Source organism: Capricornis sumatraensis, chromosome 14 (genome assembly GCF_032405125.1).
Source record: "Capricornis sumatraensis isolate serow.1 chromosome 14, serow.2, whole genome shotgun sequence".
Classification (NCBI taxonomy): Eukaryota; Metazoa; Chordata; class Mammalia; order Artiodactyla; family Bovidae; genus Capricornis; species Capricornis sumatraensis.
Window position 1 is genome coordinate 62,826,434 of NC_091082.1, and position 24,126 is coordinate 62,850,559.

The 24,126-nt window shown below is 37.0% G+C and overlaps 1 protein-coding gene across 2 annotated transcripts in view; it reads left to right on the forward strand.

The window, feature by feature from the left end:
- Positions 1-24,126, forward strand: part of RABGAP1L (RAB GTPase activating protein 1 like) — a 721,006-nt gene that overhangs the window by 132,330 nt on the left and 564,550 nt on the right. For both annotated transcript variants that reach the window (XM_068986467.1, XM_068986468.1), the window contains exons 8-10: positions 4,618-4,684; positions 10,024-10,126; positions 13,915-14,081. In XM_068986467.1, the coding sequence (XP_068842568.1) occupies positions 4,618-4,684; positions 10,024-10,126; positions 13,915-14,081 (337 nt within the window). The remainder of the gene's footprint in view (positions 1-4,617; positions 4,685-10,023; positions 10,127-13,914; positions 14,082-24,126) is intronic.

A 24,126-nucleotide genomic window follows, 5' to 3' on the forward strand; every position in this document is an offset into this window, starting at 1 on the left:
CGGTATTTGCATGTTGTAATATGCATGTAAATTAAATAAACAGGGTGGCTCGTATACAGCCTTGACTTACCCCTGTCCCAATTTTGAACCAGTCCATTGTTCCATATAATGTATAAATTGGCAAACTACTCTATATTTTGCAGTGTCCTTTCCCTGTGAGACTTTTTCATTTTAACTGTATATTAACATAGTGAAACTATACGCAGGTATATTTGTGTTTCGGAAATGTGGAAAGTGAGGCTTTTTGAAGTGTGTGACATACCCAGGATCACACCAGGAATTTATAATTTTTTTCTGATAGGCAAAAGGATAGGGGGCAGCAGAGGATGAAATCATTAGATAGCATCCCCTACTCAGTGGACATTATTTGAGCCAACTCCAGGAGATTGTGAAGGACCGAAGAGCCTAGCATACTGCAGTCCATGGGATTGAAAAGAATTGGTCATGACTTAGCAGTTGAACAACAGTGAGTGATAGGCCAGAAAGTGACAAATTATAACGTTAAGTGACTATGTAGTTTTGGAGTCAGAGTCATGGCCTACTAGTTATGTGGTTTGAACAAATCACTTCTACTTTCTGGAAACCAATTTTGTCATTTGTTATATGGAGGTTGTTTTTAAAATGTGGATGCAACAAAATAGTAAATGTCTGAAAGCATTAGATAAACAGCTGCTATAATATGGTAATTATTAATATGATAACACTATCATCTTATTCTCAGGAGGTTTGATTTCAAATTTTGGGTCAATAAATAATGTTGGATGTGTCTTCTCTGTGCTTTGTTAAACCTTCTGTACTAACAGCTATCATAGAACTTACTATACAGGTTGTAATTGTCTTATTTTCCTCCCATACTAGATTGTGAGCTTCTTGAAAAAAATAGGTGTAATAGCAGTTTGCTTAAAACATTATTTATAGAGTTAATAAGAGCAGGTTGAATGCTTTGAATTCCCTAGTGAAGCACTTAATATTCACATTAGGTGTTTGTGGTACTAATAATATCTAATTACTGAGATGTTATTCCTAATAGACCCAGCTTGTCTCCATAGGAATCATGTTGTGCTTTAATGAAATATAATTTTGAAAATGACTATTATAGCTTGATAGAAAACAATTATGCAGTTTTAATGCTGGAAGAATCCTTAGAGTTCATGTGTTGTACCTCTCCTATTTTGTAGAAGAGGAAGCAGAGGCCCAAGGGGATAGGTGCTTTCACTAAGGTCACACTGTTGTCACTTCATGTTGACAGTGAAGTGAAAGTTGCTCAGTCGTGTCTGACTCTTTGCAACCCTATGGACTATACAGTCTGTGGAATTCTTCAGGACAGAATACTGGGGTGGGTATCTTTCCTTTCTCCAGGGGATCTTCCCAACCCAGGGATAAAACTCAGGTCTCCCACATTGCAGGTGGATTCTTTACCAGCTGAGCCACAAGGGAAGCCCAAGGATACTGGAGTGGGTATCCTATCCCTTCCCCAGGGGCTCGTCCCGACCCAGGAATCGAACTGGGGTCTCCTGCATTGCGGGGTGATTCTTTACCAACTGAGCTATCAGGGAAGCCTGACAAACAGTATAAAACTTTAATTTTTAAAACAAGCAAAAGAAAAGTAGGGACAGTACTTGCTAAACTCTTAGTATTGGTTCCTGAAGGGGCTGAGATTAGTGACGAAGGAGAAATTCCCTACACGCTTTGGTATTCTTCAGCTTTTTACAGTGACTATATGATAGTTTTGTAACTTAAATGAAAGTGAAGGTTGCTCAGTCATGTCCAACTCTTTGTGACCCCATGGACTATACAGTCCATAGTATTCTCTGGGCCAGAATACTGGAGTAGATAACCTTTCCCTTATCCAGGGGATCTTCCCAACCCAGAATCGAACCCAGGTCTCCTGCATTGGAGGCAGATTCTTTACCAGCTGAGCTACAAGGAAAGCCCTTTGTAACTTGAAAACGGTATAATTGGGACTTCTTGGTGGTCCAGTAAGTAAAACTCTGTGCTTCCAATGCAGGGGCCCTGGGTTTGATTCCCTCATCAGGGAACTAGATCCCACATGCCACGAATAAGATCCGTCACAACCAAATAAAAAACTAAGTAAATAAATAAACCAACCCCAAATCCTGTAATAGAAGAAATCATATGTAAAACACCCATGAGAGATGCAAGCTGAAGCAAAATATGTAGAGAACGTGAGACACATCTTTGTCCTCATTGATCTGACATTTTAGTTGGAGAAACTAAATTGTTTTAAATTAGTTAATCTATTTTAATTGGAGGATAATTGCTTTACAATATTGTGATGGTTTTTGCCATACATCAACATGAATTGGCCACAGGGATACATGTGTCCCCCCATCCTGAGCTCCCCTTCCTCCTCCCTCCCCACTCCATCCCTCTGGGTGGTCCCAGAGCACCAACTTTGGGTGCCCTGCTTCATACATCATACTTGTGCTAGTCATCTATTTTACATATGCTAATGTACATGTTTCAATGCTATTCTCTCAAATATCCCACCCTTGCCTTCTCCCACTGTGTGTAAAATCTGTTCTTTACATCTGTGTCTCCTTTGCTGCCCTGCCTGTAGGATTGTCGTTACCGTCTTTCTAAATTCCATCAGTTCAGTTCAGTTGCTCAGACATGTCTGACTCTTTGTGACCCCAAGGACTGCAGCACGCCAGGCTTCTCTGTGTATCATCAACTCCTGGAGCTTGCTCAAACTTCAAGTCCATCGAGTCAGTGATGTCATCCAACCATCTCATCCTCTGTCGTCCCCTTCTCCTCCTGCCCTCAATCTTTCCCAGTCTTTCCAAAGGCTACTGGAAAAAAACCATTCCATATACATGCATTAATATACAGTATTTGTCTTTCTCTTTCTGACTCACTTCACTCTGTATAATAGGCACCAGTTTCATCCACCTCATTAGAACTGACTCAAATGCATTCCTTTTTATAGCTGAGGAATATTCCATTGTGCATTTGTACCACAACTTCTTTATCCACTCATCTGCTGATGGACATCTATGTTACTTCCATGTCCTAGCTGTTGTGAACAGTGCTGCAGTGAACATTGGGGTACACCTTCAGTTCTGGTTTTCCCAGGGTGTATGCCCAGCAGTGGGATTGCTGGGTCATGTGGCAGTTCTATTCTCAGTTTTTAAAGGAATCTCCACTCTGTTTTCCGTAGTTATAAAGAATTTAAGGCACAATTAGAAACAGTACAATGAAGTAGCTGATTTATTAATATTTAATTTGTATAGACAGTGTTATGTGAGTTCAAAGTTCATAGCAATGTATAGGAAGCATATTAAAATTAAGAGTATTAGGTTATAATTATCTCTATTTTAGTTGATTATATTTTGCTCACTGCTACAATAGTGTGTTTGGAAGGTTTTCCTCAAAGCTTACTGACTTTGTTGTATCTTTATTATATACTTGATCATTTTTACATGACTTCTGGAAGATATCCTCAGATATTACAGGAAGTAACTATTGTTTTACCACTTATTAAGCTCATATTTGCATAGGACCACTCTCTGTCTTGTTTATGGAAGGAAAAACCCTGCCATTGGAAAAGTAAACCTTTGGTAAACAAGGATCAGATTTAGTATTGACTGCTCAGCTGCCACTATTTTGAAATTTAAAAAATCTTACATTTAGTTTGTTTATATTCTTTACTCCTTTTATAAAATGCTCTGTAGCATATTTTTAACATTTGGAAAGCTGTAATAGAAACTACTCTATTCTAGTTGGCAGAGAGAGGCGCAGTGTAGATAGATCGCATTGCCTCTTGAGTATAAGAGGTATGTAATAGCCATGAGTTTAAGTAAATTAACTTTTCTGGAGTTTACATTTGCTAACAATAAAGAAAAAATAATAATACCATAACAAATATAAAGAAATGTTAGGTTTGACTGAATTTTATAGTTGATGAAAACCCTTTACAAATAAAGTGATAGTGTTAATTGGATTCCTAAAACCTCCTTTGCATCAGGAGGCACAGAATAAGTATTTAATAATATATTATATTCTGGATAGTATTTTCACTAGCATAATAGCATTTTTTAGTAATGAGTTTCATATAACTTTTTTTTTTTTCCAAACTGAAGATATAGTATTGATAGTCTACTCAGTGAACATGACTGTGGAGGGCCAGGTGATTGATTGTATTAACATGGCTTGATGCAAAGAGAGAGTACAGTGTTTTATTCTAATTTTTTTAAGTTTTCTTACTTTTAATTTAATTAGGTTAGTTGATCTTGATCAATATGTTTGGAATAACTGTAAGGCAAACAATCTCTAATTTTTACCTAGAAATTAGTTCATGTCTCAGTACTGTATTTTGTTTCAGTTAACAATTTGTGGCTATTTTTATCACAGTTTCTGTTCATTGGTAATCTTTCAGAAGCAGAAATAGAGATCTGGGAATTTAAATAATTTATTTATGTGTGATTTTATTATGTATCTTGATGGATTCTTATCTGTGATGTTTCTCTAGAAAATGTTATTTGTAAGTATAGAGCTAGACAGATTGTATAGTTACTATTAAAAGGCTTTTGCTCACTGGGCTTCTGTATATTCTTCATACCTCATTTCTTCTTTTTTTCCCCCCAATATTTTCAGATGTTTTGGAATGTTATTAAGCCCAGGTCGAAACGTGAAGAACAGTGACATGCATTTACTGGATATGGTAATGAAAATCTTTAGCACCTTAACCAAGTATAGATGATAGTTATTTTATATTTTTAAAGTATATTCTATTTTGAAATCTTGTCATTTTGTCAAAATTACTTCTAACTTTCAGCCGTGTGATAGTAGTCAATTAATTTGGAACCCCATACTTAAAATGAGGGAGAAACTTAGCAGTTAAAAATTTTTGTAGAAAGAATCATATGCAAGTTGAAGCAGATAAAAGGATAGTGTTATGAAAAAGTTCATCTACTCATCTGTTTGACTTCTTAGGAAAATATCCTTTCTTTGAGCCAAAAACAACAAGTACATGATTCTAACAGGCATATCCAAAGTGGATATGGTTCCTTTCATTTATTTTAATGCAGTGTTATTGATATTAATTTGAGTATTGTGATGGATGCATTTGTTTTCTTTAAAGCATTTCCCTTTCTGAATTTTTCCTTCTTGATTACCTTTCATTAGCAAAGTATATTTAATGTGGGAGTGGTATTCATTTAAGGAATGCCCTTGAAGGTTAATATATATTCAAGAGTTGGTTTTTGATGTGAAAATGGCAAGCCATCTTAACTTTTAAACAAATACCTGATAATAATGTAGTTAATGAAAACATCCAGTTCATGGTTTAGAACTGTTATAAGAAATAGTTATTTCAGTATAAGTATACAGTTCTTTACTTAAATGAGATTTTTTTTTTTTTAGGTAGCACTACATGTTCTCCTTTCAGCTGTATTTTGCAAATGTCATTTAAATATCACAAATTATATGAACATTTTCTTTATTTTATGATAATTGATTTTTTAGTGGTAGCAGGATGGTTTATTCAGCATTTTTGAGCACCTAATTGTATGCCAAGTGTTGTGTGGCGTGCTGGCATTACAGATATGGTAATAAAGTTCTAACATCTTTGGGTTCATAATCTTGTAATGGAAACAGATCTTTAAATCTATAATGATATCATTGGGTTAAATGCTCTCATAGAGTTGGTGCAGTGAGCCACAGAAATAGCGAGGAAGCATTGCTTACATAGGTAAGGTAAGGACAACCAGTTACATTAAATGTGAAAACAAATTAGCTATTGGTTCATCTCTCTTCCATCCATTTTTATAGCATATCAGTAATGCAGGTGGTTTTGCTTAAGGCAAGACATAACATTTTGGAGCCCTGAAAATTCTGTGAGGAGGTAGTTTCAAGGACATTAAATATTATCAGCTCCTAGATCCTAATTAATAATGATCTTGCAGAGTTTAAAAGATTAAGATGAATCGCTGGCAGAGATGTAGAGACCTGGCGTGAGCTTCTGATCTCCCCTCACTTGTAGTGCATCCCTCCACCTTTGAGAGTCCATACTGAAATCAAAGGCTTGTCAGCACTGAAGCTCCTAGAGGGAGAAGTGGGCTTATCAGTGCAACAAATAGTTGATCAAGTTGGAGGGCTTGTATGTACAATTATCAGCAGTTGTGATTTGTTGTTACCTAATGCTGTTAATCTTCATGGTATCTTAATACACAGTTACTGAGCTTTAACCAGACTACATCTAATAAAAATGAACTCATTACCTTATAATGAAGACTGTGGGACAGCTGTGGTTATTACAGGTTACACCTTTGTAATCACCTGAAATCATATTCCTTGTAACTTTGCCTAATGTGTCTTAGTTCTGCCCTCTAGAGCAAGATATTAATACTTCTATGACATATCCAAATACGTGAACTCTTTGAAAACAGATTTCCCCTTGCACTTTATTCTGACAAACTTTGCAAAAGGTACAGTTGAACTTCAGAATTTATGAGGTTTTTCTGTTTGACTGGAATAATTTTTGAGCAGTGCCTACTTTGTTCCCTGAATGCTAAATGAGAAGGATGAGCTGAGATTTTTCTATACATTTATAAATTTTGTTTAATATAAAATGTACATGAAAAAGAAAGCTATATTTATAAACAAATATATTTTTAGTCAGCCAAATTACTTATATATATTATGCATAGTATGTAAACAAAATCACATATAAATAAAATTAATTAAGTTCTTTTGGGGAGGTGCAGGTAATGGACTCTGAATTTTCTCCCAGTAGTGACAATAGTTTTGAAGATACTTGTAGTGTAGGAATAAGGAAATGAGAATTTTTGATTTACAACCATTGATACCTAGCAAAAGCTGAACAGGAAAGTACCAAAAAGAGGTGAAAACTGAGTAGAGTCAGATTTTATGGAACTGGAACACAATTTATAATCCTAGAGATGCCTCAGAAAGTTTGTGAAAGAAGTGAAAGAAAGTGAAGTTGCTCAGTTGAGTCTGACTCTGTGACCTCATGGACTGTAGCCTCAGGCTCCTCCATCCATGGGATTTTCCAGGCAAGAGTACTGGAGTGGGTTGCCATTTCCTTCTTCAGGGGATTGTCCAGACCCAGGGATTGAACCCGCGTCTCCCGTGTTGTAGGCAGATGCTTTTACTGTCTGAGCCACCAGGAAAGTCCAGAAAGTTTCTGGGTCTTCATAATTAACTATTGAGACACTAGGCCAGTAGTTGGACTCACAGAAATAAAATTTACATTGTAATCTAATACACTTATAAATGTTAAAAAAGCTGAAGTAAAATTTTTATGAAATAATTCTTAAATTATGAAATTTAAGAAATAGTGAAATTTATGAAATAATTCATGTTTGATGAAATCTGTTTTTTTTTTCTTCTACTTGATTAAAAAGTGTGATCATAATCCACCAACTTGATTTTATGATCCACAAATGGGTCACAAACTGCTGTTTGGAAATCATTAGCCTGTCAACTCCGTAAAGTCAGGACCGTTCTCTTGTTTTCTTTGCCGGATACTCATGGGCATAGAGCGTAACTCATAGTAGGCTCATATTTGCTTAAGAAATGAATGGATTAGTGAGAACTTATGTTTCTTTCTTTCTTTGTGTGTTATCTCCTTCTCCTGATAATATCTGTGTGCTTTACCCTGCTGTCCCTACTTGACCTCATAGCTTCAGCTTACTCATAACTTGACAGTAGTTCATTCACAGCTTTGTATGTGATTTTTCAGCTTATGTTCCATTGCAAAGTGGTGTGTTCTGTTTATATTTCCTGGTTTATTTTCTTAAGAGGAGGGCATCTGGTGGTTCCAGCCTGGCCTCTTCGGAGCAGAGGTATTTGTTGTCCAGATGTCTTTCCCTGATGTCCCTGTTCTTGTCAGCCTTCTTAGGGGAGGGAAGGCCTGCAGAGGAGCCAGGAAAGAACTCTAGAGCAGAGATTGTGAAAGTCTCTTCATAAGGGCATGGGAGCAAGCCAGGCTATGTAATAGAAATATCTAGTGCAATAAAAGAAATGACTCGAGGAGAAACTTTTATTGAAGGCTTTTAATGTATGAGACAATATTTTTGTGGTTGTGAAGACTCAAAAGAAATAAAAATATGTTTGATTTGGTTAGGCTGTTTTGCTTACAGCGAACAAAGATTCACTTAGAGCACCTGAAGAACAAAAGAGGTTATTGACCTTGATGAAATTAGACCTGACCCTGAAGAGTGGTCTCTGGTCTCTTCCTGTCTGCCTCCCCTCCCCGCATGGGCTTGCTCTTTCTGTGAGCCTCTTTCTTAGGAGCCGCCCTTGTTCTCACAGCCTCTGGTGCTCTGCTCCCTTTTCTCTTTCTGCACCTTCTTCTCTCTCCCTCTCCCTTCCTCCCTCCATTGCCCGCCTCTCCTTTTTTCCCCTCTCCTCCCCTTTTCCCTCCGTGCCCTTTCCCTTCCTTTCTGTCTCTTCTCTGCCCTTCTCTCTAGGTTCCCCACTCTCTTTGCCCCTTCAACTCACCTCCTTTGTATATGCCTTTGTTTTTTGACTACATGATTCATTATTTTTAAGGATTTTTTTGTGTGTTTGTTTTCTCTGTTTCTTGCTTAACACTTTAGCAGTTTACTAATACTCTGCTGTTCTTTATTTATTTTCCCCTACCCTAAATTCAGTTATAACTTCATTTTGCATGTGATCTGTCATTTTCGTATCAAAACCTTTCAGCCCTACAGCTGACTGCCCACTTTCCTTGGTATTTGTTAATTGAAAGAAAGAATTTGATTGGCCTAGCTCATTTTTTGAACTCAAGCATAGCATAAGCTCTTGTCCAGAAATGAACTAGATATTTTGGGGTCATTCTTGCTCTGAATGGGAGTCTAATTAGACATAGAGAGAGAGGATAGGCACATGGAAGGGAGGGAGGGAGGGAGACAGGGAAAGAGAATGAATATGAATGTATAAGTGTGTTGGAAGTACTGAGTGGATTTCCTTTACATGGTCTTGAGTGTTTTTCTCCTTTGCTTTACACTCTGATCAGTGAACTATCACCAGTACAGTAGAAAAATGTACATAGTAATTACCAACTGACTGAAATAGTTTCATAAGGATTCAGAGAAGCATCTATGTGTGGGAAATACTGAAAAAAACTTTTTTGTCTTGTAGCCTGACCTTTTAGCTCTCTCCATTCATAGTATGAGGAAATTGGTACAGAAAATTGAAAGTATTGTAGATAATAATATTCTTTTGCAAATGCTTATATTTGTATACTGTGTGCTTTTCTCCCATGGACAACCTCTGAGCTCCCCCACACCACATACACATACATATACACAACTGAATGTGGCCTTGCTTTCACTATAGAAGTTTCTGCTTTCATGAGAATCAAGAGCTGGCTTGGTAAAAGTCTTAAGGGGTGGAGGAAGTGAAGAGGAAGAAGAGAAGAGAAGGAGAGAATGGAAGAAGGAGAATAAATATAAGGGTAGAGGAAGATAGTTAACAATCTTGGGTATAGATACAAACCAGTATTAGTCTCCTAATATTGATTTATGATTGTAAGAAAGTGTCCATATATCTGGCATATAGACAATAGAAAAGTATTAACTTTAAAGGTGTTAATTGTGACAAAGGAAATTAGTTATTTTAAGAATATATTAAAAATTAGAACATTAGAAGAAAAATTTTAATATTTTCCTGTGATTAGCTTAATTCTCACTTCATATATCCTTGTATGTCTGTGTATGCGATATTTTGACAACCAGCCTAAGATAAAGTTAAATATAACTTCATACCAATACTATGTTTTTGTGAGTCAGCATCTAAGTGCATACCTTTTATCCTAGAGTATGTGTCTCTAAATAGAAATGCTGGAGGAAGCTGCAGGAGAATTTAATATTTAAAGAAATGCTTCTGTAGAGTGAAAAAAATTTACCAAGAAAATAAATGCCCTGAGTGTAAATTCAAATTTAATTAATTGGATTGCTTTAAGTAAGATATAAGTTAAAATGATGATTTTTGGGGTGTAAATATTCTCAGTGATTTCTGTTTGAAATGTCATAGGAATCCATGGGAAAGAGCTGTGATGGGAGAGCTTATGTTATCACTGGCATGTGGAACCCCAATGCACCAATATTTCTGGCACTTAATGAAGAAACCCCAAAAGGTGACTTTTCCTAAAAGATTACTCAATATTTATTATAAAATTTGCACTATGGACAATATTGTTTTGCCATGTTTAAAAAATATTTTGGTACTTATTTTAAATGGAGTTATTTTTCTTTTTATACTTTATGTATCAATGAGGATAATCTCCACTATTCAGAAGAGAGCCCTCTAAGGATATGTGGATTAATTTTATTACATTATTTAGGAAAGTATTTGGGCTTAGTGTTTCATGTGTCATAATAGGGTTGTTTTATTTGTAGGGGAAAAGACAGAATATGAAAGAAATGATGAAAGAAAATTCTAGAATTTTTGCATATCTTTGATATCTATTTTAACTTTTTTTCTTTATATTGCAGATTACTTATATTTGTCTATATATATATATATATTTTTTTAAATTTACTAATTGTTTATTCCAGTCTTTTGACCTTTGGGAATTTAGTAATTATATTTAAGATTTCATTTGTGTAAAAAAAAAAAGATTTCATTTGTGGCAAATATTTTTTTTCAAGCTTTTTATTTTTTCATTTTGTTTAATATGTCTACTGTTAAACAGAATTTATACATGATAGATAGGCTCATTTTTCATTTTTCTCATTGTTTTTATTTTTATTCCTACTTTATCTAGATATCTGTTCATTGCCCATGTGGTTTTTTGTTGTTTTCTTCTCTACTGTCTGCCTTTAAACTAAAATTTAGTTTCTTCTCATGGAGTTATAGTGAAAGTTGTTCAACTGTGTCCGGCTCTTTGAGACCCCATGGACTATACTGTCCGTGGAATTCTCCAGGCCAGAATACTGGAGTGGGTAGCTATTCCCTTCTCCAGGGGATCTTCCCAGCCCAGGGATTGAACCCAGGTCTCCTGCATTGCAGGCAGATTCTTTACCAGCTGAGCCACCAGGGAAGTCCAAGAATACTAGAGTGGGTAGCTTATCTTTCTCCAGAGGATCTTCCCAATCCAGGAGTCGAACCAGGGTCTCCTGCATTGTAGGTGGATTCTTTACCAACTGAGCTACCAGGGAAGCCCTTCATGAGTTATAATCTTCTACTAAATGCTTTACTGTGATTCAACACAATAATTTATATTGAGAAAATATGGATCAGTTTGCTTGATCTTTAGTTTTATATTATTTACTTTATATCCACAATAGACTTTTAGTTAAAGACAGGAGCATTAGTGAATATGGATATGGAAAGATATTAATGAAGAACAGTAAATGATAATTATTCTTGAATTTAACAGGAGTATTTACCACCTCCATAAAGCATTTGATCACACATCAAGCTATTTCAAAATGAGGGCTAAAAAGAGAAAAATAATGATGACTATGTAAAGTTTAGGTTTTCATATATTAGGAATAAATAATCTTTACACCCACAGTTTGTTATTTCTGGATACAGACTTGTGAATACCAGTCTATAAACTTCTTCCTTTTAATCATTCAGAAAATCAACATGAAAATGGAAAAAATAAGCTAGCTGATAATTTTGAAGAATAAAATACAGAAATTTCAGACAATAACTTATAAAAGCAGTTTTTATCTGTTTTTAATGTAACATAGTTCAGGTTCATTTTGTATTTTAACACCTATTTGGTTGTCAATTAAAAATAATATCTTTAAAAATTCATTTATTCAGTTAAACTATATAATTCTATATCAAAATAACATCCTGATACAATGTTGAGAGAATCCAAGTTTCTCTTGACTTGGCATATAGAATGCTTGCATTTAGTGCAAATGTAATACATCTTTTGTTGAGTTTAATTATATTAATAGAAGTATAGTGGGTGATTTTAAATGTTGTATAGTGGTTAAAAAGAAATTATTGAAGGTTTCTTCTAATGGTAGGCTTGATTATTTGAACTTTCCTTTTAACTGAGAACTGAAAATTGCAGATGAAATAAATTTTTAAATTTTAAAAGTAATTTAAAAATAAACAATGCAGTTATATGGAATAATGAAACCACAGGTTCAGAAAGCCCAGTGAATTTCAAAAGGGTTAATTAAGTCCATATCAGCCTATCATCAGTTCAGTTCAGTCGCTCAGTTGTGTCCAATTCTTTGCGACCCATGGACTGCAGCCCATCAGGTTTCCTTGTCTATCACCAACTCCCAGTTGTCCATCAACCTATCATAGTGAAACTAAAGAAAACCAATAGACACTGGCCTAGAAGATTCTAGATTAAAATTTAAAGGAGGCTATAGCAAGTAAGCGTTTTAAGTGGTAGCTGAAATGTTTACTTACAATAGTATACTGTTGTCTAAAAAAGCACTTGCCAAGGCTCTGATATATATATATTTATAGTATGTGCTGCTACTGCTAAGTCACTTCAGTCATGTCCGACTCTGTGCGACCCCATAGACAGGAGCCCACTGTCCCTGGGATTCTCCAGGCAAGAACATTGGAGTGGGTTGCCATTTCCTTCTCCAATGCATGAAAGTGAGAAGCGAAAGTGAAGTTGCTCAGTTGTGCCCGCCTCTTCGCGACCCCATGGACTGCAGCCTATCAGGCTCCTCCATCTATGGGATTTTCCAGGCAAGAGTACTGGAGTGGGGTGCCTGCTTAGGCGCAAAGTTGTGTCCAACTCTTTGTGACCCTGTGAACTGTAGCCTGCCAGGCTCCTCTGTCCATGGGATTTCCCAGACAAGAATGCTGGAGTATATTTATAATATATATATATAGTATATTGTATAGTATATATATATATAGTATATTGTATCATATATATACACATATATATATATAGTATATATAGAGTATTTTGTATGCTATATATAGAGTATAGGCTTTCCTTGTGGCTCAGCTGGTAAAGAATCAGCCTGCAATGTCAGAGACCTGGGTTTGATCCCTGTGTTGGGAAGATCCCTTGGAGAAGTGGAAGGCTACCCACTCCAGTATTCTGGCCTGGAGAATTCCATGGACTGTATAGTCCATGGGGTTGCAAAGAGTCAGACACAACTGAGAGACTTTCACTATATATAGAGTATATATTTGAAAATTACATATATTTGTAGTATATATATACTATAAATAGTATACATATATTTGTAGTATATTTATAGTATGTATAAATATACTGTGTGTATACATGGAGTATATACAGAGAGAATATTTTATACGTTATGTATGCAGAGAGTGTATATATATATATATATATATATATATAAATTACACAGAACTATTTCATTAGAGCTTTGGTCAGTGATTTTCCTGAGGGTTAATATATATTATGGACATTGTGGGTACTAACAAATCCCCAGAGACTTCCCTTAAAGCATACAACATTGAGAGAATCATTTTAATAAAAATTTTGCAAGCAAATTGAATGAAGTGAAGGTTGAGAGTCTCTTCTGATTTGACGTTCCTTCCCATGCAACTCATCAAACAAACCTAATAATTTCTAGTATCTTTTTTTTATTGAATAAAAGGGAAAAATTTTGTGATTTTCTATTTCTAGTGTTTTTTGTTTGTTTGTTTGTTTTGGGAGGGCAACCTGATAGATAGTGTAAAGGACATTCGAAATTTTTATTTTTTATATTAAGGGCCTGATTTTGGGAAGGAAAAATTAAAATTGTCAGAGAAGATTTAGTCTTTTCATTAAGATGGGATTAGGAGAATTGAGAAATGTACTTGGGAAACTTGATTACTTTGTCAATCTGTGTGTCAGTAAAACACTTAAACATAGAGGGTAACATGAGTATAAAGAACCTAAGTTCTTTAACTTTGTTTTCTCAATCAAGTAGTAATAAAATTAGCATAAAACACAGAACATTTCTACTGCAGATAAACGAGTATACATGACCGTGGCAGTGGATATGGTAGTCACAGAGGTGGTGGAGCCAGTCCGCTTTCTCCTGGAGACAGTAGTACGTGTGTACCCTGCAAATGAACGATTTTGGTATTTCAGCAGAAAAACTTTCACGGAGACTTTCTTCATGAGGTTAAAACAGGTAGGATCTTTTTGTTCTTTTCATATATTGTTTTCTACTATTTTTTCTTTAATGCCAGTGTAATTCCTTAAATAGCAATAAAAAGCAATAAAATTCTTCAGATAATCAAATGATCTTTAGAGTTAACAGTAGAGTATTTGTAAAATGCATATGTAAGATTCTGTTTAGTCGCTCTGTCATGTTCAACTCTTTGTGACCCCGTGTACTGCAGTACGCCAGGCCTTCCTGTCCATCACCAACTCCTGGAGCTTTCTCAAATTCATGTCCATCCAGTCGGTGCTGCCATCCAATCATCTCATACTCTGTTGTCCCCTTCTCCTGCTGCCTTCAATCTTTCCTAGCATCAGGGTCTTTTCCAGTGAGTCAGTTCTTTGCATCAGGTGGCCAAAGTATTGGAGCTTCAGCTTCAAAATCAGTCCTTCCAGTGAATATGTAAGATTAAAGTCAGTTGAAAAAAACAGCTAGTAAAATTATATAGAAACTTATTTTAGAAACCTGTAATAGTACCTGTAAAGTATCAACATACTTAATAGAAATATTAAATCTAAATAAAAAACTTTTCTTTTATATATGTATGATTCAGTTCAGTTCAGTCGCTCAATTGTGTCCAACTCTTGCCATTTCCTTCTCCAGGGGACCTTCCCAACCCAGGAATCAAACCTAGGTCTCCTGCATTGCAGGCAGACACTTTAACTTCTGAACCACCAGGGAAGCCCATACTTAATAGAAATATTAAATCTAAATCAAAAACTTTTCTTTTATATATGTATGATTCAGTTCAGTTCAGTCGCTCGGTCATGTCCAACTCTTTGTGACCCCATGAACCGCAGCATGCCAGGCCTCCTTGTCTGTCACCAACTTCTGGAGTTCACCCAACCCATGTCCATTGAGTCGGTGATGCCATGCAACCATCTCATCCTCTGTTGTTCCCTTCTCCTCCTGCCCTCAATCTTTCCCAGCATCAGAGTCTTTTCTAATGAGTCAGCTCTTCGCATCAGGTGGCCAAAGTGTTGGAGTTTCAGCTTCAACATCAGTCCTTCCAATGAACACCCAGGACTGATCTCCTTTAGGATGGATTGGTTGGATCTCCTTGCAGTCCAAGGGACTCTCAGGAGTCTTCTCCAACACCACAGTTCAAAAGCATCAATACTTCGGTGCTCAGCTTTTGTTGTAGTCCAACTCTCGCATCCCTACATGACCACTGGAAAAACCATAGCCTTGACTAGACGGACCTTTGTTGACAAAGTAATGTCTCTGCTTTTTAATATGCTGTCTAGGTTGGTCATAACTTTCCTTCCAAGGAGTAACCATCTTTTCATTTCATGGCTGCAGTCACCATCTGCAGTGTTTTTGGAGCCCAGAAAAATAAAGTCAGCCACTGTTTCCACTGTTTCCCCATCTATTTGCCATGAAGTGATGGGACTGGATGCCATGATGTTAGTTTTCTGAATGTTGAGCTTTAAGCCAACTTTTTCACTCTCCTCTTTCATTTTCATCAAGAGGCTCTTTAGTTCTTCTTCACTTTCTGCCATAAGGGTGGTGTCATCTACATATCTGAAGTTATAGATATTTCTTCTAGCAGTCTTAATTCCAGCCTGTGCTTCTTCCAGTCCAGCGTTTCTCATGATGTACTCTGCATAGAAGTTAAATAAGCAGGGTGACCATATACAGCCTTGATGTGCTCCTTTTCCTATTTGGAACCAGTCTGTTGTTCCATGTCCAGTTCTAACTGTTGCTTCCTGACCTGCATACAGGTTTCTTAAGAGGCAGGTCAGGTGGTCTGGTATTCCCATCTCTTGAAGAATTTTCCAGTTTATTGTGATCCACACAGTCAAAGGGATATAAAACCAAAAAGAAAGAGCACAGAAATATATCTTTAGAAAATAATAGTGAAAAAGTTTCCAAGTAATAACTGATTGTTATAGTTCTTTTTACCTATATAATATTATATGATTGTGTTGTTTGACTTATCAGTAAGGTTACACAATTATTTTCGGAGAAGGAAATGGCAACCCACTCCAGTGTTCTTGCCTGGAGAATCCCAGGGACGGGGGACCCTGGTGGGCCGTCTATGGGGTTGCACAGGGTTGGACACGACTGAAGCGACTTAGCAGCAGCAGCAGCAGCAGCATACAATTATTTTAATATTAGATGAACAAAATTAGGGTTTCTGTGAAATTCTTAAGTTCTTAAGCAGTGTTAGTATGTAAAACACCCTTTTTGTAAATGAAGGAAGAACGTTACTGTGGAAAATAATTTGAATTCTAACAGCATCAATTGTATGAAATCAGAATGAAATGTTCTGTTTGAGTAATAGGAATTTCTCATATCCTGTTTAGTGCTCCCTCTCTCTGAAATTCAATAATGCTTGTTGTTTCATGTACTATAATATGCAAAAAGTAAAGTAAAAGCAAGCATCAGTGCAGTGAACAAATACAGAAACCACTTAACCATTTTCATATTACAAAAACTTATCATTGCTCAGTTAGGCTTCATATGCTATACACATACATCTAATTATGTAAATATATAAATTCCAGTACTGTTATTTATCTTGCAAAAGTACTAGAATTTATATTTACATAAATGTAAAGAATATATGAGTAGATTTTTATTATTAAGTGTTATTTTTATAGTTTTAAAAATTCATGATATTGAGTGACTGAGTGATAAGTACCATAAGATTTCTTAGTAATTAGAAAAATACTATTTGAGGCAAAAAAAAACACTATTTAACGTCATTTCATATGAATTAAAAAGATTAAATTAGACTCACTTGTAGTACTTAGCTCCATTAAATGTGAAACTGATTTAAATTAATGTAAAATAAGAAGATGGTTTCTAACTTTGTACTCAGTCGCTCAATTGTGCCTTATTTTTTTGACCAAATGGACTGTAGCCCGCCAGGCTTCTCTGTCTGTGGCATTTCACAGACAAAAATGCTGGCATGTGTTGCCATTTCCTACTCCAGGCGATCTTCTCAACCCAGGGATCGAATCCATTTCTCTTATATTGGGAGGCAGATTCTTTACCACTGCACTACTTGGGAAGCCCTTTTAACTTTGAAGAGAAAGTGAAAGCGTTAGTTGCTCAGTCGTTGTATGACTCTTTGCGACTCCATGGAGTGTAGCCCACCAGGCTCCTCTGTCCCTGGAATTCTCCAGGCAAGAATACTGGAGTGAGTTGCCATGCCCTTCTCCAGGGGATCTTCCTGACCCAGGTATTGAACCCAGGTCTCCTGAGTTGCAGGCAGATTCTGACCAGTGATATAATTTAATTTCTTTAGTAGATGCTATGTTACTCTGTTTATTATTTTTATTTCCTCTTGAGTCATTTTTTGGTGATCTTTGTCTTTCAAGGAATCTTCAGTTTATTTTTAATGTCTTTAGAATCTCTATGATTTGCTTTTATTTCTGATACTGGTAATTTATATATTCTCCCTTGTGTTTTTTTTATCAGCCTGGCTTGAAGTATATTATTTTATTGATTTTCATTCTTCCCTATAGAACCAAATTTGGGGCACACTCATTTCTCTATTGTTTTTCTGTTTTTTCTTCTGTTGATTCCTTTTGTTTTCTTTTTTATTTCCGGATTTAACTTGTTTGTCTAGTTTCTTCATGTGAAGATTTTTAAAAACATTTTTTTACTAATATATTTTTTCCCTAAAATCTTTTAATTTTTATGATTATAATTTCCTTCTAACTTCTGCTTTAGCTGTACCCATAAAAACTTGATCTTTTGTGCGCTCATAAATTTGAAATGTGTATTCTGATTTTCCATGTTATTTCTTTTGTGACACGTGAGTTCTTCAGAAATACGTTGTTTAATTTCCAGATACATGCACAGTTTTTAGATATCTTTCTGAATCTGATTTTTAATTTCATTTTGAGCAGAGAACATACTCTGAGATTTGAATCTTTTTAAGTTGTTGAGACTTACTTACCCAAGACATGGCCTATTTTGGTGAATGGTCCAAGAGTACTTGTAAGGAACATGTATTCTGTAGTTGTTGGGTGGAGTATTCTATAAATGTCAACTGTGTTAAGTTCTATGATGAGGTTTTTCTGTGTTTTCTACTCTGTATTCTATATATTCAAGGAGATCTCTCCATTCTTGTTGGAAAGAACAATAGCAACTTCCCCGACTGTTACTATGAGCAATAGTTATGATAGCAACCATCATTTAAAGAAAGTGTCCTACATGGTGTACCTCCTCAGTACAACTCTGTTGAGATGTAGTGTAGTGTTAGTTGCTCAGTTGTGTCTGACTCTTTGTGACCCCATGGACTGTAGCCCACCACTGTTGAGTCGTAAGTAGCTTTATTAACCCCATGTTTTAGATAAACTATTAGGCACAGGAAGGTTGTTATTAGGTGACAGATCAGAAATTAAGCCTAAGCAGTTTGCCCTAAAACTTGTCCTTCTGAAATGTTTATGAGAAATGGAAAATATACTAGCTGTAACACTAAAACTAGTATTTTTTTCCTGAAAAATTTTCCGTATGAGCACTGATCATTTTTGTCACATCACTTGTCCTTCTTTGTATCATCTTTGTTGACATCACTGATTAGATTAGGTATATAGTATATGAAGACGTTATAAGAAAATGTAAGGATTTGTAACATTGGAAACCTTGAAGTGCAGCGACTGATTCCTTTTCTAAGAAAACGGGTTCTTAGCTGCTGAAACATCTTTTTGTATAATGCTGATCTGAGAAGAGCACTCTGCTTGCATGGAGTCACTTGAAAATGGTTTGCCAAAAAGATCTCTTGCTCTTAAAGCCTTTTTATTGCTAATGAACATCCCATATTTTACTGTTGGATTGCTTATTCCACTGTCCTGAAGCTTTGCTGCCTTTTACCAGGAAACAGACCTTAGTAACTTTTACCAGTCTTATTGACCTCATTGTTAATAAGTTTAATAAGATGCTCTCCTTCAGCTAGGTTGTAGTAGGGGTCAAGATCCAGAAATCAAGAGGGCATTCATACTTGATATGAAGTGTTACTAAACTAAGAGGGTCAAAGGCCTGTCTCATAATAAGTAAAATTAGTTTGCTGAGATTCATTTTAGAAATGATTTTCAGTGCTTTGTTTATTAAATTTTTATTGAGTACCTTTAGCATGATAGTGTTGGGGATATGTGAATGAATAATGCATGTTCTCTTGTCTTTAAAGAGTGAAGAATGTAATGGTGAAAAGATTATCCTACTAGGTGACTCATGTAACAGTAGAAGTGTATGCACAGTGCAGAAGTGACACTCACTAATCATACTTGCCAACTTGGATTGGAGTCAGGTTCCTAGGATTGAATCCCCGCTTCCCCCCATTTCCTAGATATTAGCCTTAGGCAAGATACTCCTCATCTCCGAAGTGGGGATTTTTATTATACCACCTCAGATTTGTATAAAGAAAACTCTGTTTCCTTTACTACTGTTCCCACCACTTCATTTCTGATACTGGATGGGTGGGTGTTTTTCCTATACCAATTAATTCTCCAACTTGGCCCCAATTGGATGGCCTTCAGTTCAGTGATGACACTACCTGGAGTTAGGATGGACCTCACAGTTTAAGGGCTCAGTCCCACAAAACTGTTCCCCTCCTCCTTACTTCAGATACCAACTGCAGATTCAGGTTGTCACCTGTGTTTCTGACCACCAGCTATAATTTGGAGGTTCCCACAATCTCCCCCTCAGGTTTGATGATTTGCTAGAATGACTCACAGAACTCAGGAAAACAGTTTGCTTAATAGATTACCAGGGTATTAGAAAAGGATACAACTCTGGAACAGCCAGCTAGCAGAGATGCATAGGGCAAGGTATCAGGGATATACAGTCTTGCCACCCTCTCAGTACCTCCACTTGTTTACCAACCCAGAAGTTCTCTGAACAGCTGAGTTAGGGGTTTTTTGGGTGCTTCATTCTGTAGGCACAGTTGAGTAAATCATTGACTGTTAGCCATTAACTCAGGCACCAGTCCGTTTCCCCTCCATGCAGGCTGGTGGAGCAGGGCTGAAAGTTCCAACCCTCAAATCAGTGTGATAGATTCCCCTGGCATCCACCTGTGCTCTTCCCAGCCTGCATGTCCTTAGGGGCTTTCTAGAAGTTACCTCATAAACATAAATTCAGCTGTAGCTGAAAGAAGCTCAGTAGAAATAACAAAAAATGCTCATTTTACCTTTATTGCCCTGGAACTATTTCATGGTTCAAGATTTTTTTTTTTTCTTTTGGTGGCACCTTGCAGCATGTGGGATCTTAGTTTTCTGACCAGGGATCAACCCCACGCCCTCTGCAGTGGAAGCATAGAGTCTTAACCACTGGACCACCAGGGGATTCCTTGGAACTATTTCAGAAAATGAAAAAAATCAAATATTGTAGCAAAAGTTGTTTCTTTCATCTTTATTGCTATGGTGCTGTTTCAGGAGCCAGGGTGAAGACCAAAATATGTATTTCTTATTATATACAATATCATAAAACTCTCATGGTGATTAAATATGAATTCATGTGAGGCCCATTAGGACAGTGCTTATCACCTGTTACATGCTTAATAAGTGTTAGCTATTATTTTTATTAATTAATACTTCTTGTCTTTTATCTAGTCTGTATTCTCTTTGGACAGACTCTTTTGCATCTTAAGCCTAAAATAAATGAATGAATAAATTAACCAATGAATGGATAACTCTTGTAGAAAGGTCAGGATTTTGAATTGTGGTAAGACAGAGAAAGGCATTTTAGTCAGAGACAATAGTTGAGTCAGTTCATACAGCTCTGATGCAACATGATATGTTGAAGATCTTTAGGAGATTGGATATTGCTATATTGCTGAAGCATCAGTGGGCATGGTGGGTAATTATTCTGAATAGGTAGGTCATTGCTATGCTTAGTACTTTATCCTCAGGTTGGGAGAATTTTAAGCTCTGAATGACAATATGTTTATAATTGGCCAAGTTCAGTCTGACAGCAATGGAAAGGATATTGACACTGGAGGCAATGAATATGAGGTAGGAAGGCTGTTGTGGCCAAGATACGAAATGATGAGTGCTTGAAGAAAGGCGATGGCAGTGGGGATAATTGTTGTTCAGTCACTAAGACATGTCTGCCTTTTTGTGACCCTGTGGACTGCAGCACACCAGGCCTTCCTGTCTCTCACTATCTCCTGGAGTTTGCCCAGGTTCATGTCTGTTGAGTTGGTTATGCCATTCAGCCTATCCTCTGTTGCCCCCTTCTCCTCCTGCCCTCAGTCTTTGCCAGCATCAGGGTCTTTTCCAGTGAGTTGGCTCTTTGTGTCAGGAGACTAAAGTACTGGAGCTTCAGCTTTAGCATCAGTCCTTCCAGTGAATATTCAGGGTTGATTTCCTTTAGGATTGACTAGTTTGAGTTCCTTGTTGTCCACAGGACTCTTGAAGAGTCTTCTCTAGCACCACAGTAGTTCTTCAGTGCTCAACCTTCTTTATGGTCCATCTCTCACCTCCATATATGACTACTGGAAAAACCATAGCTTTGGCTATATAGACCTTTGTCAGCAAAGTGATGTCTCTGTTTTTTAGTACACTGTCTAGGTTTGTTGTCACTTTTCTTCCAAGGAGCAAGCATCTTTTTCATGGCTGCAGTCACTGTCCACAGTGATTTTGGAGCCTAGGAAGATAAAATCTGCCATTGTTTCCATTTTCCCGCCATCTCTTTGCCATGAAATGATGGGACTGGATGCCACGATCTTAGTTTTTTGAATGTTGAGTTTTAAGCCAGCCTTTTCACTTTTGTCTTTCACCTTCATCAAGAGGCTCTTTAGTTCTTTGCTTTCTGCCATTCAGGTGGTATCATCTGCATATTTGAGGTGTTGATATTTCTTCTGGCAATCTTGATTCCAGCTTGTGATTCATCTGGCCTGGTATTTTGCAGTGGGGTAGTGGAAAAGATGAATTTGAGAAACTTTAGGGAAGTAAGAATCAAGATCTGGTGTTTGATTTGATGCGAGGTTGAGGGAAAGCAAAACATAGGATTACTTCCACGTGTGACTGGGTGGTTGCTGATCGTTTTGATTGAAATAGACTTTCAAGAAGTGTTTCCAGGCTCATGAGGAAAGCTAGCGGAGGTTTAGACATGCTGAATTTCACATTTCAAAGGGACGTTTAGGTTTAGTAAGCAGTCAGATATTTGTATCCTACACTTCGGAAATAAACATTTTAAAAGTGGTTAATGCTTGAGACTTGTGAATAGGAGTAGGTGACATTACCCCAAGACCAAGTGTTGAAAAAAGAGACATTTAAAAGATTGGTATAGGAAAAGGATTAAGCAAAGTGAATGTAGAAGGATAAGCACAGATCTTGGGGTAAAATCACAAGAGTGTGAGGCCAGGAAAAGCAAGGGGGAAGATGGTTTCCAGCAGGAGAGAAGGCCTGCAGCATTAGGTACTACAGGGAGGTCAGGTTGGGATATGATTGGTAGATAAGAGATAAAGATCTTAGACTATAAAACCTGAAAGACTTGAGAGGAGTACTGGGGCAGAAGTCAGACTGCAGTTGATTGAGGAGTGAGTGGGAGACAAGATGTTTTCATAATTCACCCCCTTAACTGGGGACAGAGAGAGGCTGGGTACAAATCCAAAGTATTATGATACGTTTTACTTTACTTTAAATACAAAGTTTAAATTTTTAGAAAATTCAGTTCAGTTTGGTCCTCCAGTCAGACTCTTTGAGACCCCATGTACCGCAGCACGCCAGGCCTCCATGTCTATCACCAACTCCCAGTGATGCCATGCAACCATCTCATCCTCTGTCATCCCCTTCTTCTGCCCTCAATCTTTCCCAGCATCAGGGTCTTTTCCAATGAGTCAGCTCTTCGCATCAGGTGGCCAAAGTATTGGAATTTCAGCTTCAACATCAGTCCTTCCAGTGAACACCTAGGACTGATCTTTAGGATGAACTGGTTGGATCTCCTTGCAGTTCAAGGGACTCTCAAGAGTCTTCTCCAACACCACAGTTCAAAAGCATCAATTCTTTGGTGCTCAGCTTTCTTTATAGTCCAACTCTCACATCCATACATGACTACTGGAAAAACCATAGCTTTGACTGTGAAGAAGTGAAGTCGCTCAGTCGTGTCTGACTCTTTGCAACTCGATGGACTGTAGCCTGCCAGGCTCCTGTGTCCATGGGATTCTCCAGGCAAGAATACTGGAGTGGGTTACCATTTCTTTCTCCAGGAGATCTTCCCAACCCAGGGATCGAACCCGGGTCTCCCGCATTGGAGGCAGACGCTTTAACCTCTGAGCCACCAGACAGACCTTTTTTGGCAAAGTAATGTCTCTGTTTTTGAATATGCTGTCTAGGTTGGTCATAACTTTCCTTCCAAGGAGCAAGTGTCTTTTCATTTCATGCCTGCAATCACCATCTGCAGTGTTTTTGGAGCCCAGAAAAATAAAGTCTGACACTGTTTCCACTGTTTCCCCATCTATTTCCCATAAAGTGATGGGATCGGATGCTGTGATCTTAGTTTTCTGAATGTTGAGCTTTAAGCCAACTTTCTCACCTTTTTCACTTTCATCAAGAGGCTATTTAGTTCTTCTTCACTTTCTGCCATAAGGGTGGTGTCATCTGCATATCTGAGGTTCTTGATATTTCTCCCAGCAATCTTGATTCCAGCTTGTGCTTCCTCCAGCCCAGTCTTTCTCATGATGTACTCTGCATATAAGTTAAATAAGCAGGGTGACCATATACAGCCTTGATGTACTCCTTTTCCTATTTGGAACCAGTCTGTTGTTCCATGTCCAGTTCTAACTGTTGCTTCCTGACCTGCATATAGGTTTCTCAAGAGGCAGGTCAGGTGGTCTGGTATTCCCATCTCTTGAAGAATTTTCCATAGTTTATTGTGATCCACACAGTCAAAAGCTTTGGCATAGTCAATAAAGCAGAAATAGATGTTTTTCTGAAACTTTCTTGCTTTTTCGATGATCCAGTGGATGTTGGCAATTTGATCTAAATTTTTTTTTTTTTTTTGGAAAATTCAGTCTTTTTTCTGTTTTTTCCAGATTTGGAAGTCTATCCCTTTGCTAGTG